Below are 16,899 nucleotides of genomic sequence, written 5' to 3' on the forward strand. Positions count from 1 at the left end.
GGCTAACTCTGCCATTACCACAGATAGTTCCTTTTCTGAAACCATGAGTTTCCAATATTTATTGTTTTAACAAATGTTTTTTAGCTGATATGTGCTAGGCTCTAGATATTCCATTTACTGGTCACATAACTTTCTATCTTCCAGTTCAACTTTTTTTTTTTTTTTTTTTTTTCAATATCAACCACTCCTTAGGCATACACCTGAGAGTCCTCTTGCTTTACCTACAATGAACAATCTTTATTCCGGAATAACTCCCTCCTCCCCCATCATTGTATTCCATTCAAACATCCAGCCTCCCAAATAAGATTCAGGAGTATCATACAAATACACAGAATGACTGTCTCTGCAAATCTACATTCTATAGCCCTTAATGTCCCACATTTCTTCTAGGCATTTTTTTCTCACAACCCTCAATAGCTATTCGAAGTCTTTACTATTGTACTGAAGGCTTCATCACAACAACTCCCAACACAAAATTAATGACCCTGCCAGTAGTTTCCTACCTAAGACCCACAGCCTACAAACAACTGTGGGTATGAGCCCTCCACAACCCCTCCATTCCCAGTGTAAATATATTCCCTCCTCTCACTGAAAGCCAACTCCTGCCTGCTCTTATGCATGATCACAACCACTACCACCTTCTCATGTACTTGCATTATTACCTGGTATGTTTCGTTTTTGCAGGACTGTATTAGTTATGTATGCTGTGTAAGAAATCACCAAACTAAACTAATAAATTGGAGGTGGTTTAAGCCCCTAACAGTTTTGGAGGTCAGAAGTCCATCGCAACGTAGCTGAATTCTTTGCTTAGGGTCTCACAGACTGAAATCAGGATGGTGATAGGGCTGCATTCCTCTCTGGAAGCTCTGGGCAAGAATCTGCTTCCAAGCTCATTAGGTTGCTGGCAAAATCCAAGTTCCTTGTAATTGCAGGACTGAGATGCCCATTTCCTTGCTGTCAGCTGGGGGCTGCTCTCAGTATCTAGAAGCTGTGTGCCTTCCCTTGCCACATGAATTACTCCACCTTCAAAGCCAGCAAATGAGAATCCTTCTCATGTTGAATCTAAATTAGACAAAAGTCATGCCTGCAAATGTTTGCAAAATAATCCCCTCTTTATCTATAACTCCTTTGAAATGGCTAAGGAGTAATATCCTTAAGCTTCCTAGGGGTCGCCTGGTTTGGTTAAGAAAATCTGTGAGGCCCACACTAATTTCTTGAAAAAGCCTCTAGTATAACTAAGTAATCTGACTCTATGATCTTTCTGAGGTTTGACCAAAGGGTTATATATACACCCTTGGTTCCTTCTCTGTACCATACTTTCAGAAGCAATTTCTTCATTTTAACATTATTTACCATCTGGATAGGCTCAAAACAAACTGAATCATCTAGTCCTGGTACCTCTCTAATAAAACTTCTTTCCATTTAACTTTATTCTCTCATATATTACTATAAGCAGCAAGAAGAAAGCAGGCAGTACCTTCAACACTTTGCTCAGAAATCACCTTAGCTATATCTCCAACTTACTCATGTAAGTCTGCTTACATCTTCAAAGCCAGCAACAGAGACTCTCCCTCAGGTCAAATCCCTCCCACACCTCATTTCTTTTGTCAGGAATAGCCCAATCCCTTTAAGGGCCCACCGGATTAGACAGGATCCACTGAAGATAATCCTCCTTTCTCAACTATGCCATTCAATATAATCTAACCATAGGAGTGTTGGGTCCTGCTCATAGTTCACAACCATACTCGAGAGGAGGAGCAGGAATCTTGGGGGCCATCTTAGAATTCTGTCTACTACCATGACTATGAGTGTAGCAATTCTGAAACTACTTTCTATGTGTGGTAGCAATGAACAAATGAATTACTATAGTGATGATATTAGAAGCCAAACTTCTCACTGTTGAAGAAGTGAAATACAAATATAGAATGGGGAAAGCCTGCGAAGTTAGATTAGAATTACTTCATAGATCAGTGTGAATTCATGATTATATATTTATATGTATATAATATATATTTTATATATTTATATACTTTTATATTTTATAATATATATTTTTATATTTTTATATTATATATAATATATAAATATAAATATAAATACAAATATAAATATATATACATATATATGTGTATATATATGTATATATATATATTTAGGAGTGGGTTATATATATATATATATATATATATATATATATATATATAGGGGTGGGTTTTTTTGGTTATTTGGTTTATCTCCCATCCCAGCTCTCTCTCCTGAAATAGTCTAGAAGCAGTGGTGCCCCAGCATCAGTGAACATACGCAGTGCCAGGATCTAGATTTGTAAACAGAATTCCCTATTAAAAGGAGCCATGGATCAATAGAGAAATGGGTAACATTAGAGCAGGAAAAGTACAAGATGAGCCAGGAACATTTTGTTGTGCCAGAATGTAGCAAAGTACCCCAAAAGTGATGGGGATATGTCAAAAGGACAGAAACCAGTGTTAGGGAGTTTCTATTAGATAAAAAGGTCTGGAAATATTCAGAAATTGGAAAGAAACACAATGTGCTTCAAATCACTGCACTTTGGGGGAGTTTATATTTGTGGTTAAAACCATCAGTTAAAACTGCTTACAGAAACAAAAATATACCTAGAATTCACAGTTTAAAATGTTTTACTTCTTAGGAAACAGTATTTCCCATTAAAAGGATATGACTAAAATGTTTCATCTCCAAATAATAACAGCAAATTTTTGGAGTGGCTCGAGATCAGAATAACTACATGTACTATTCAAATATAAATAAATATTTAAAAACATGTTTTTCCTGTAATTATTTATAAAGCTTCTAATTTCCACAATTAAAGGATATTCAAGGAGAAATTGCCCAATTAAAGATCCAAGCATTCTAGGGTCCCTGAACCTATCCTCTACCACGTTAGTCATGTAATTAAGAAAGAAATGTAACAGAATTGTTTTGATGTTGAAGAGAAAAGGGTTGAAGACAATCCAAAGGAAATGCACTTAACAATATCAACTCTAGATGAACTGACAAAAGGAAGTTTAATAAGTGAAACTCTAAGATAATCACAGGCATTCATTTATTATCATCTATGAAAACACCTTTTAATTTAACTTAATACTGATTTGTTATAGAGTTTTGATGTACAGGAATACTTCTCAGTGAGGGCTAGAAATTTAATAGTCACACATTTGTGGGATCTAGGCCAAACAGCCCCATTTGAGTCTCAGGCAAAGTGTGTGTGTGTGAGACTTCAAAGTAAGAGAGGAAAACACTTTCTGATTGGAAGTAACGTACCAAAATCCTGGTTTAGAATAAATGAGTTTTAGATGACAATATAATTAAGATTTTAAAGTATGCTTTTGAATAGTTTAAAGGTTGATTCCTCCTTATCCTTGTCCTACTTTCTTAATGTTAAAAAAGAGACAACAGGGGCGCCTGGCTGGCTCAGTTTGTTAAGTGTCCGATTTTGGCTCAGGTCATGATCTCACAGTCCGTGAGTTTGAGCCCCACCTCGGGCTCTGTGCTGCTATGAGTTCAGAGCCTGGAGCTTGCCTGGGATTCTGTGTCTCCCTCTCTCTCTGCCCCTATCCCATTCACATTCTGTCTCTGTCTCTCAAAAAATGAATAAACATTAAAAAAAAATTTTTTTTAAAAGAGAGAGACAACAGGCGCAAAATGGAATCACTTATGTTAAACCCATGGCACCAAAAAGAAACTTAATACCTAACCTAAGTACTGTTTCAAACTCTCCCAGGAATGTAATCTTAACCAGAAAGTCTGGAATTTCCTGATCAACACCAGTGAGGTTATCCAACTAATAGACCCGTTTGTTCCCCCAAAATGAAGGTATAACCTTGCTGGAAATAATCCTTTTTTTCCTATTTATAAGTTTCTTGTCCCACCCTCTCTCTGCCTTTGAAAACATTCCATTTTGTACATCTCATAACTTCTTTAGACTACTTGCTAGAAGAGATGCTGCCCAATTCACAAATCATTGAAGAACAACAATGAGAGTGACAAATTTACTCAGCTGGATTTCTTTTGGATTTAACACTACTCGCCTGAACCTAAAGAAGTAAGATCCCATTTTCCCCACGTACAATAATCAATAATCCCATGAACTCCAGACCAACGTTCTTCATGTTTAAAAACACACACACACACACACACACACACACACACACACACACACAGCAGGACCCAATTTACAAAGTATATCTTATGAAAAACTTGGACACATAAAACAGACAAAACTGGAACTCCTCTGGCTGAAGTGAGAACCCCCCTGCCCCTCACCCCCATCCCCAGACCTCTCCTTGCACCTTACTGCAGCCCCTGCGGCACTCACAACATAACTCCAAGACGGCAGAACATGCAAAAGGTGACTCCAAGCAATAACTGATGTAAAGGTTCTGCTTTCATCAGAAAAAATATTTTTCAGATGCATAAGGAAAATACAGAATACAGAAACCAAAATGTTCTAAGTGATTATATTTGGCTAGTAGAATTATGAGTAATTTTTTCTTTTCCAAATTTTCTATTATTGACAGGAATTACTGTTAGAAACCCAATAAACTTTATTTTTCCAAGATGTAAATGTAATTATTCTTCCTGTAATGCACTGTGTTGTAGTATACAACAGAAAAAAGCATTTCTTTACCACTGTGACTATACTTAAAAATACACACACATACACACACAGTGATGTAAAGATTAGAGATACAAATTTAACAATATAATTAGAAAGGCCTGTTTATATTTAAAGTACATAATATTTTAATCACAACAGATCAGATATATTTAATTGTTTCCTTTAATGTCCTATTCACTGCAATTTCCAGTAAAGCCACAAGTTACTAATTACTCTTGGAATCAGAAAAGAGGTTAAAAAGTTAAGGAAAAAAAGTGTCCTATGAAATCTACTACTTTCAAATAATAATTCTTGCATTTCCAAAACCCATTACTCAAGCCAAAGACTGCAATTAAGATACCAGTAACATTTCCTAGACGAGTAAATAGTCAATTAATTACATCTGCTTCTAAGAAATGGAAAGAGTAAATATTAACCATGATTTTGAAATCAAAACGGAGATATTCGGCAAAGTGGGAGAAGTTATAGTATATGGTTACAATATATAGAGATTTTTGCACATTGGTAACTAAAATTTTTTCCCAGTTTTATTGAGAAATAATTGATATACATCACTGTATAAGTTTAAGGCATATAGCATGATAATATGATTTACATGTATTATGAAATGATTATCACAATAGGTTCAGCTAACATCCCTCATCTCATATAGATACAATATAAAAAAGAAAAAAGTAAAAAAAAAAAAAAAAAAAAAAAAAAAAAAAACTCTTGTGACGAGAACTCTTAGGATTTACTTCCATAACAACTTTCCTGTATATCATACAGTATTATAGTCATAACATTTTACATTATTATACCCCTAGTACTTATGTACCTTATAACTAGGAATTTGTACCTTTTTTTTTTTTTTTTTTTAGCGTTTATTTATTTTTGAGACAGAGAGAGACAAAGCATGAATGGGGGAGGGCCAGAGAGAGGGAGACACAGAATCTGAAACAGGCTCCAGGCTCTGGGCTGTCAGCACAGAGCCCGACGCGGGGCTCGAACTCACAGACCGCGAGATCATGACCTGGGCCGAAGTCGGCCGCTCAACCGACAGAGCCACCCAGGCGCCCCAGGAATTTGTACCTTTTGACTACCCTCCTCCAATTCCCTCATCCCCCAGCCTCTGGTAACCACATGTCTGATGTCCTTTTCTGTGAGTCTGCAGTTTTTGGTCGGGCAGGGAATTGTTTGTTTGTTAGATTCCACATATAAGTGAGATCATATAGTATTTGTCTTTCTCTGTCTGGCTTATTTCATTTAGCATAATGCCTTGAAGTTCCATCCATGTTGTTGCAAATGGTAGCATTTCCTCATCTTTTATGGCTGAATAATATTCCACCCCATATGTGTGTGTGTGTGTGTGTGTGTGTGTGTGTGTGTTATACCACAACTTCTTTATCCGTTTATCCATCCATGAACACTTAGGTTGTTTCCATGTATTGGTTGCTGCAAACAATGCTGCTATGAACATGGAGGTGCAGATATCTTTTAAAATTCATCTTTTCATTTCCTTTGGATATATTCCCAGAAGAGGAATTGCTGGATCATATGGTAGTTCTATTTTTAACTTTTTTTGAGGATCTTCCATACTGTTTTCCACAGTGGCTACTCCAATTTACAATCTCACCAATACCGCACAAGGGTTCTCTTTTCTCTACATCCATACCAGCATTTGTTATCTCCTGTCTTTTTGATAATGGCCATTCTAACAGGCACGAGGTGATATTTCACTGTGGTTTTAATTTGCATTTCCCTAATGACAAGTCATGTTGAGCATCTTTTCGTGTACTTGTTGGTCTTTAGGACATCTTCCTCAGAAAATGTCTATCCAGGTCCTTTGCTCATTTTTTAATTGGGTTCATTTTCTTTTGCTTTTGCTGTTGAGCTATATGACTCTTCACATATTTTGGACATTAACCCTTATCAGATATATAGTTTGCAATTAGACATAGAAGGAACCAATCGCAACATAATAAAGGCCATACATGACGAGCTGACAGCTAAGACCATACTCAATGGTGAAAGGTTAAAAGCTCTTCATCTAAGATCAGGAACAAGAGACAAGGGTGTCCACTCTCATCACTCTTATTCAAGACAGTATTGGAAGTCATAACTAGAGAAATCAGGTAAGAAAATAAAATATATCAAAATTGGAAAGAGGTAAAATGGTTTCTATTTCTATTGCTAAATACAGAAAATCTTAAAAACTCAACAAAAAAAAATTCTTAGATCTAATCAATGAATTCAGTAAAGTTGCAGGACACAAAATTAACATTAAAAAAATCAACAGTGCGGGGCACCGAGGTGGCTCAGTCAGTTAAGCGTCTGACTTCGGCTCAGGTCATAATCTCACAGTTTGTGAGTTCCAGCCCCGCATCAGGCTCTGTGCTGACAGCTCAGAGCGTGGAACCTGCTTTGGATTCTGTGTCTCCCTCTCTCTCTGCTCTTCCCCCATTCATACTCTGTCTCTCTCTCCCTCAAAAATAAATAAAACATTAAAAAAAAAAAAAAAAAAACCAAAACAGTGCTTCCATGCACTAACAAAGAACTTCCTGAAAAAGAAATAAAGAAATCAATCCCATTTACAATAGCACTAAAAACAATTAAACACTTACGAATAAACTTAACCAAGGAGGTAAAAGGTAACTCTGATAACTTAATATTTTAATTTTTTTGTGTGTTTCTACATAGATTTGTTATCCATCCTTGTCCTACTTTCTTAATCATCTTATTATATGCACTATAAGTCTGAGACTGCAGAAACAGCCAGCAAGAGAACTAAACAGATTCCTTTCTTCTTGAAATTTTGTTAGCTAAAACTTAAATCCACAAAGTCTTAGTCTTTTTATAATGTAAGAAATCCCTGAATGGCTGAAAACAATTAAGAAGATCTTAGAGACTGGCAAAAACTTTTCTTCCTCATACTTTTTAAGAACTATTGTCTATGGTAAATACAAGCTAAAAAGAGAATAAATAGGAGTTTTTTAAGGTTTCATTTCCACAAACCAGTTTTTTAAAGTTCTGGATTCCCAAAAGCTTCAAATAAAGCAGATAAAAAGCAGAACTAACTGAGTTTAAGATATGGACAGGGACCTATATCCCTATCTGCTTTCTTTCCTTACCACCCTCACTCTCACAACATCATCTTTGGTGGAATCCTAGGGACACTGACTTTAAGGAGAGACGAATGAGGGGCGCCTGGGTGGCGCAGTCGGTTGGGCGTCCGACTTCAGCCAGGTCACGATCTCGCGGTCCGTGAGTTCGAGCCCCGCGTCGGGCTCTGGGCTGATGGCTCAGAGCCTGGAGCCTGTTTCCGATTCTGTGTCTCCCTCTCTCTCTGCCCCTCCCTTGTTCATGCTCTGTCTCTCTCTGTCCCAAAAAAAAATAAATAAACGTTGAAAAAAATAATTTTTTTTTAAAAAAAAAAGGAGAGACGAATGAGAAATTCTAGTGGAATACATGAAAAAAAAGAAACTACTGAAGCCACCATTGCAATATAATTGTATGCTTAAATTATATTTGAATTCTGTTTGAATCATCTAACATATACTGGGTACTTAATACAATTAGTCAAGGGGCATCTGGGTGGGTCAGTCCATTAAGCTGAAACCGACTCTTGGCTTCAGCTCAGTCCTGATCTCTTGATCTCATGTGTTCAAGCCCCATGTCAGGCTCTGGGCTGGCAGCTCGAAGTCTGCTTGGGATTCTGTCTCCCTCTCTCTCTGCCCCTCCCCTACTTGTACTGTCTCTCTCTTTCAAAACTAAACTAAACTAAAAAAAAAAAAAAAAACTAACTAAAAATATGCATGAGGCTGGGATCCTCATTGGGGTTGAGAGGCACTTCACTGGGGTTCAATAGAAGGCAATTTGAAACATAGTATATATATTTATTCCAATAGGTCAACCAGGGCATGTAAAGTAGATTACAGTCAAATCTCCTTATTTGTAGTAGTTATGGTCTATAAAGTTCTGTAAACACTGAATTATCAAATACAGGGTTGGGTTCCTGTAAGCCTCTGGTCACATTTTCATCAAGCAATCAATACACAACTTTGTTTATGTTTTTGTTTAAGGACAACCATATAATAATATATATTCCTGATTCATAAACATTGAACTCATAGCCAACAGCACTGTAAGTTGTGCCTGAATGAAGCTTATCTAACATATGTATTCTCTCTAGAGCACATCATGGACTTCTTACACTTAGGAACACCAAACAATGCTACAGCACTTCAGCACTACACTTGGGGGCCATTGTAAACAGCAAAATCACCAACAAAAATTGCCCAAATAACAAAAACGCAACACTACATAGATCACAGAAAGGATACTTGATTACAACATGAGCTGAAACAAGAAAAAAGAGCATCAGCTTTTTCAAATTCTTTTTTGCCACTCTGTACATATGCACGTCTGCAAATGACCATAAAAGCACTGTGTACTGATTTTGGGGTTACAAAAAATTTTTAGCAAATAGGTGAGCTTGCAAGTACAGGAACAACAAATAATCGGGACCCACTGTATTTTCTTAAGACAATCAAATCTCATAAAAGATTTTGATTTAGTTACAAACCATGATTAGTGTTTTAGAAGAAGGTACTAAGACAGGGAAAGAAAGAGTAAAAATCAAAATTAAAATTGAGGCTCAAACTTCTGCATCAATTATATCCACTGACACTGTAATGTATCTGTGGTAACTTGCATTATTGTTCCCAATCCATCACCCCTCCTGCATCCTCCAGCTTTGGCATGTGATACTGCAGTTCCTCTCACTAAAGACCTGAGCATATTTCTCCACTGTACCGATGTTACCCACAGTCATGTGATTTGCTCTGGCCAATGGAACGTCCGTGGACATATGAGCAAAGACTTCAAATGTGCTTCCAGATTTGGGATTTCCCTCTTGTGTTTCTGCCATCGCCATGAGAAAAACATGCCCTCAGGCAGTTTGCTAGTACAAGCGGGAACAGAAACACATGGAACAGACCTAGCACTAACTGGAGCTTGGAGCCAAGCCCAGCCATCCCAAAGATATGTCAGCAATTATAAATAAGCCATTAAGTTTGATAGGATTTATGCTGCTATAGTTAATTGGTATTTAGTGTAATTTTAAAATATTATCTCACTAAAAATCTTTATTTAAAAGGTTGATGAGACTCCTTCATTCTTGTCCTAAGCCCTAGTACATAGTAAGTTTGTGCTATGTTGTTTATAAAGATGGCTACATCCATATCTCCCCGCCCACATGATCTTTTATAATGTGATCTTGTCATTCAACCACCAAATGGTAGAATCTATCTCCCCTCTCCTCAAATTTGCACTGGCGCTATGATGCTACATAAGATTTGAAGCCAGACCTTATAAAATCCAAAGTTTCCATATCCATCCTTCATGGAACCCAGTCATCAAGCAAGAAGTCAAACCCCACTAAGTCCACCACACTGTGAAAAAAGCCCAAACTAGGCATGTGGAAAGAGAAAGTGGGAGAGACAGAGAGAGAGAGAGAGAGGGCACATACGCATGCACGTGCACATAGTCAGGAAGTGGGGAGTGCTGGGAGCAGGACAGATACCATGGGGTAGAGCACCAACCATAAACCATGTGAATGATGCATTTTGAACCTTAAAACCATCCTAGTGCCCCAGCTGACACTGTATGAAGCATAAGAACTTCCTCATCAATCCACAGAATTGTGAGAAACAATACAGTATTTAAAACAAGACACTAATTTTTAGGATGAATTATAGCAACTCAAACAAGTTGTTAACAAATGTGTGCCAAATTAATTAAATTCACTAAAATATTGTTTAATGCTTACCTTGGTGTTCGCCATGTCCACAATATACTGGTCTCCCTTTATACATTCCATTACTTCAAAACCATCTCTGTCAATCACTTTAGCCTGAGAGCTTCCAGATACAACAAGAATCATGTCTCCCGTGTTACTATACTGCAATGACTTGATCTGATGGCTTTGTAAAAGAAAAAAGAAAACAGGTGTGTAAGACACTGGGCATAATATTTATACTTCCACTACATTAGGCACTGCCAGAAGAAAGTTGCACAACTGCACAAATTGTTAATTCTTCAAAAGCAAGATCATCAACTTCGAATGGGTCCTCAACACCAGTGGCTATCCTGTTAGCGCTCTCCTCCCACTCACCACAGCAATCTGTTAAAATCTCTACTCACCAACCAACTCTCCCCTCTTTCAGCTGTTGATTTGTCTGGCTCTTTGCCAAAAGAAACAAACAACTGCCTCAACTTCCTCCCACTAGTGTTATAAACTTACTTATCTGCATCTGAACACCTCTCTTCCTCCGCCTCTTTGATTACAATGGTGGATGTAAACCTCTTCCTGCCCAAGGCAAATCTAATACCTGTATTCTGCATCCCATCCCTTCCAGTGTCCTCAGGAACGGCTACTGATTGTCGCCCCTCTTTCCCCTTCACAGCTAAGGCGTTAGAACAAGGTTTCATCTCCTTTATTCCTCTGGTAGTATGGCATCCCTTCCATTCTCACCGCTCTACTCATTCCCCTAGCTTCAGACTATGTTACCATTCCAAAGTAGCCCACATTCAATACCAATGTGCAGTAAAATGGCCCAGCTCTCTGCTTCAGTCTGGGATATGTCAGAAGAATTATACCAGCTTCAGTTTCCCTGTGGGATCAGCTGTGGCTGCTTCTGCCACTCCATGACGCCACAATTCCTGCACCTTCCTAAGCGTGCTTCCCTTGCACCTTGTCTCACAGGGGCTGATCCCACCACTAGCACTCCTCAACCAACCTTCTGCATGCAAATCTCGAAGTTTCAAAGTATGTTTCTGGGGAACCTGACCTGAGAGAGTTGCCACCAGAAACGGCCCTATGAAGTCAATTCCAAAATGAGATCCCGGAGGGGTATTCGTCACTGACTGGCTAGCAGTGAGGACCCTGTCGCAGGTGGCACAGAGTCCCCGCCGTGCTGCAACAGTGCAACTGCAACTGCCACAAATTCACCGTGAAGGGAGAGACACTGGCTGGTGGGCTACTTCAGGCATCTGAGAGGTACGGGAAAAGGAATAACTGAAACAACTGCAGAACTGGATCCCTATTACCTGGGTAGTCAGTACGATGAACAAAGACAACGAAAGGCTGAGGCTGACTAAATCACCAATTAAAAACTATAGTGTGAAAGCCAAAGGGCTTCTCTGGCAGCCTATAAAGACAGGGTTATTGTCTCTGTCAGGTAAGTGAACGATTTGGTAAAGCGTCTTTTTCTACCGCTATTAGGAAGAGGGACCCAAAGCAGTTGACGTTCACAGGTGACCAACAACAGCACACGTGTGCATGCTCGAGCCAGGGCTACATTACTTTTCTGGCCCTTTGTGTTAACATACTCAGAAGAGACCTGGACCATCTGGACAACGTGAAGAAATTCATGTTGGTCCATGATCTAGATGACATCATGCTAATTGAATCCAGTGAGCAAAAAATCAAGTACACTGGTGAGAAACCAGAAGTAGGGTTTGTCTCCAGAAGATGACAAACCCTAGGAAAGATCAAGAGATGGAGATAAGGAGACGTGGGGAAGATGCATGTAGACACGCCCACAAAAGTGGACACCAAATACGAAGCTCTTTGTATCACATGTTAATCCCAAAGGACATCAACTTCGAAAGAGGCAATAACGCAAAATGAGTTGGCCAGTTCAGTTGACATTAGGTAGCTTTTGTCATCATCCACGCCACTGTTAATGCAATGGAAGGCAGTGGAAGAAGGGATAGAAGTTAGGCATGGGACCAATGGTAACTCTCCAAAATAGACCTATTATTGCCAAAGGTCCAACCTCTCAGAAACTGAAGTCTATGATGAGCCCCACTCCCAAAATCAGTACTAAGCTAATGGAAAGTATGGAATATGAAAAACTGTGTAATAAGTATATGGGGAAAAAACAGAGTGGGGAGGACTGAAAATGTGTACCAAGGGGACGGGAATAAATATTTTAAGTAGAATGGTCAGGAAGTAAGTGACCGAGTGGGCTACGAAGTGAGGGAGTAGGCTGTGACAATATTTTGAGGAAGAGTGTTCTAAGAAGAAGCAACTTCTATCAGATATGACCTGCAGCAAGAGTGTCCTGGCATTTGCCCAATGTAACCTGGAGCAGACTGAGCAAAACAAACAGGAGTTGGAGAGGTCAGAATGCAGCAGGTGGGGATGTGCAGATCACAGAGGGCCACATAAGCCCCTGAAAGGGCCTTGGCTTTCGTTCTCTCTGAGAGAAATCAGAAGAAACCGACCAGAGTGCTTTGAGTGGAGCAAGGACACAATCTGACCTACACTATACAGAACCATTTTTTTGTGCCTGGACCATTTTGCACTCTGAAGTCTGTGGGCTCCTTCTTCCTATGTTTTTAAACATCTTTAAAAAACTACATTAGGCATATAGTGGAAACCAGCTATAAAGGAATAAATATTAAAATATTTTTTTAATTTGTGACATAATATGTGAGTCTCCGTACTAACGTATCAAGACACTATGCCTAGAGGCAGATCTACTGTAATTTCAAAGTAATGATGAGCATAAATAATACATATTTCAATGTACCTGTAGTAATGATAATATAGTAAGAAAGCACTGAAATTTGTAGGTACACCTGTGCCTTTGTTGCCTAGTTTCACAATTAAAGGAAATGATAAAAATCAGTTAGTGGTTAATGAAAAGAAACAATTTTTTACCCAAGTTCACAGAAATTGGGAATACCAGATATTGAACTTATGAGTCATGGAATTTAAAACAACTATAATTAAGAAATTAAATGACAAGATAGATAATATATACACAGATTTGAAAATCACAAAAAAAGAAATACATAGACATTTTAGAATGAAAACTACAATAACTGAAATTTAGAACTAATGGGTGAATTTAACAGGTGAGAATTACTAGCTAAACGATTATTTTTAGACTGAAGCATGGTGAGAAAAAAATGGAAAATGCAAGAGAAAACATAAGGGAAACATGAGATATGGTGAAAAAGCCTCACATTAGATTTGTAGAATGGAAAGAGAGAGAAGCAACATGTGAAGAGGTGACCATCAAAATTTTGGAAAAATGATAAGACACTAACCCAGAGATTCAGTAAATACTATAAACCCCAATAGGGTAGCAAAAAAAACCACACCCAGGCACATCACAGCAAAAGTGTTGAACGTCAAAGACAAAAGTAAAACCTTAAAAACACTTTTTTTCCAAACATGTTTTCATCAGGAAACTCAAAGTAAAACTACAGATACCACTATATACGCACCAAATGACTAAAATTTAAAAGGCTAACAATACCAAGTGTATCACTGGGACTGTGAAATGAAAAAAATCTACCTTCAGAGACAAAGGAAGATGTCACATCAACAACTGCAATGTATGAGACTGTCACCATTCTGCGTAAGACCAACACTTCCCAACAGAACTTTCTGCAATGGTAGAAATGCTCTACATCTGTGTTGTCCATTGTCATAACCACTAGCCACATGTTTCTATCAAGCACTAGAAATATGGCTAGTGCAACTAAGGAACTTAATTTTTAATTTTATTTTATTTAAATTTAAATAGCTACATATGAACAGTGCAGCTGTTAAAATATGAAATAAATATAAAAGTCTGAACTTAAGAAAAACAGAAGATTCTTATTGGCTCATAAAACAGATGAAAAATGAAATACAAAGTAAAATGGCCTTTAAAAAAAAGAAAACCTGGGGGGAAACTGGGGGGCTCAGTTGGTTAAGCATCCAACTTCGGCTCAGGTCATGATCTTGCAGTTCGTGGGTTTGAGCTCTACATCCTGCTCTGTGCTGACAGCTCAGAGCCTGGGGCCTGCTTCAGATTCTGTCTTCCTCTCTCTCTATCCCTCCCCTACTCACACTCTTTCTCTCTCAAAAATAAGTAAAAATTTTAAAGAAAGAAAGAAAGAAAATCTGGGGTGCTTGGTAGTTCAGTCAGTTGGCATCCAACTCTTGATTTCAGCTCAGGTCATGGTCTCAGTTCATGGGTTCAAGTCCCATGTCAGGCTCTGCACTGGTGATGCAGAGCATGCTTGGGATTCTCTCCCTCTTTCTCTCTCCCTCCTCTGCTTGTGCTCTATCTTTCTCTCTCCCTCTCAAAATAAATAAACACACACATGCACACACACAAACCCTAGTGAAATCTATTAAAGTCTATTTGGATGATAATAGTACAAGTACTAAAAAAAGTCAGTGTAACTGATTTCCAGTTACAAATTTAGAAATGACTAATAAGTAAATTCGTCAGGTAAAAATTTCTTATTCCCCATGCTAAAAAACCATCTACAACATTCTTCAGAGATGGATCACATCAGAGCAATCTTAAAGGAATGCTATCACAGGTTATCATTCTCTCAAAAAAGAAATCACCAAATAAATATGAATGGACAACAAATAATTAAACACTTTAAATAGATATTAATACACAAACCCACAAAGAATTCTGCTGGAGAACCAACTTAGTAAAGTCCCAAATATAAAACTTCTCTATAAAAAATAAAATTGAACATGGTTTTTTTAAAGCTGTCCTCATAACTTCTTTTATGAATATAACTCTCTTGGCAAAAAAAAAAAAAAAAAAGTCAAATTCTTTGATTTATTCTAACAGGCCAATCTCAAAATAAAATAAATCTCAACGATAAGACAATTTTAACAAAAATTTAGGCAATTTAGTCTTATTTAGATTTACTTTTAAGTCTGTAATTTCAAGACTAAGAAATAAATGGATATTTCAGGAAAAAAACTATTAACTTACGATAATTTTGTCTTTTAGAAACAGAATATAGACACAAAAAAAATCAAAATTTAAATGTGTCAGGCTAATCTTCAAAAAAATTATTCTTCCTGGGGTGCCTGGCTGGCTCAGTCAGAAAAGCATGCAACTCGATCTCAGGGTAATGAGTTCGAGCCCCACATTGGGTATAGAGGTGACTTAAATAAATCTTAAAAAAAAAAAAAAGGGAATTATTCTTCCTGGCTAGTTACTAAATCCAAATCAGATATTTACCAATGAAACTGCTCTTTTGTACAGCTACCACTAACTAGAAACTGGTGCTCAAAAATTATACTGACCATTTCTCCTAAAATGCTGAAATTCTAGCTGATAGTTTTTTAAATATTTATTCTTAAAAGAGCCATTCTTAATACACTGATTCAAAGTTAATTCCAATGCAAAGATAATTCAAACAAGGTCCGAATGTGCTCTGAGGTTAGACTGTGTGACAGTGTGAGAAATTTCACAGTGTGAATTAAGGTAGAGGAGAAACTGAAGCTCCCACACCAGATGCTCATGAGAAAGAAACTTAGAAAAGCAAATATGGGGGCGCCTGGGTGGCTCAGTCAGTTAAGCGTCCGACTTCGGCTCAAGTCATGATCTCGTGGTCCGTGAGTTCGAGCCCCACGTCAGGCTCTGTGCTGACCGCTCAGAGCCTGGAGCCTGTTTCCGATTCTGTGTCTCCCTCTCTCTCTGCCCCTCCCCCGTTCATGCTCTGTCTCTCTCTGTCTCAAAAATAAATAAACGTTAAAAAAAAAAAAAAGAAAAAAAAAAAAGAAAAGCAAATATGGTGCTATTGCCCAGGTACTTCCTTCCTAAAAAGAAAAGCCTCTCTGGCCTATCACATGCTTCTGAAAATGCTGGGAAGGAATGAAGTCCTTAGCAAAATTCTGAGCAGGGTCCCAAATTTAAATGTTTACTCCAGAAGGAGGCACCAATAATAATAAGATATCAAACTATATATTTCATCACCAGATGTGCCAGTTGTCCATTTATTGCCTCTTAGGTCCAAATTCATCCTTCAGTGCCTGCTCTGCAAAAATAAATGTGGGCCCTCTAACTATTTTTCCTTTGCCCATCGGCCTGAGGTTTTGACGTAGAGGGTACTACAGAGACATCGCAGGTGGAAGAGGCTTTCCTCGCTGGGTCTAGTGTGCTGCTCCTGGTGGGCTCCAGCACCTCAGGTGGCTTCCCTAGCATCTGGCTCCCGCAGCTTGTGCAGCTGGTCTCCACCAGGCTGCTGAAGTACCTGGTGGTCAGCAACACCCAGCCCCTTCCCTCCTGCACACCCCCCCAACCCCAGCTATAGCAGTGAGTCCAGTTAGGTTTTGAAAAGTTCTGCTGTCACAACTTCTTTTTTTTTTTTTAAAGGAAGTTTCTTTTCTTTTCTTTTTTTTTTTTTTAATGTTTATTTATTTGAGAGACAGAACATGAGCAGGG

At 38.2% G+C, this 16,899-nt stretch overlaps 1 protein-coding gene across 1 annotated transcript in view; it reads right to left on the bottom strand.

The window, feature by feature from the left end:
- The window catches only part of WDR70 (WD repeat domain 70), a 301,738-nt gene that overhangs the window by 204,006 nt on the left and 80,833 nt on the right, over positions 1–16,899 (bottom strand). Inside the window, exon 8 of the mRNA XM_045439868.1 lies at positions 10,464–10,617. Coding sequence (XP_045295824.1) covers positions 10,464–10,617 — 154 coding nt within the window. The remainder of the gene's footprint in view (positions 1–10,463; positions 10,618–16,899) is intronic.

Source organism: Leopardus geoffroyi, chromosome A1 (assembly GCF_018350155.1).
Source record: "Leopardus geoffroyi isolate Oge1 chromosome A1, O.geoffroyi_Oge1_pat1.0, whole genome shotgun sequence".
NCBI classification, from domain to species: domain Eukaryota; kingdom Metazoa; phylum Chordata; class Mammalia; order Carnivora; family Felidae; genus Leopardus; species Leopardus geoffroyi.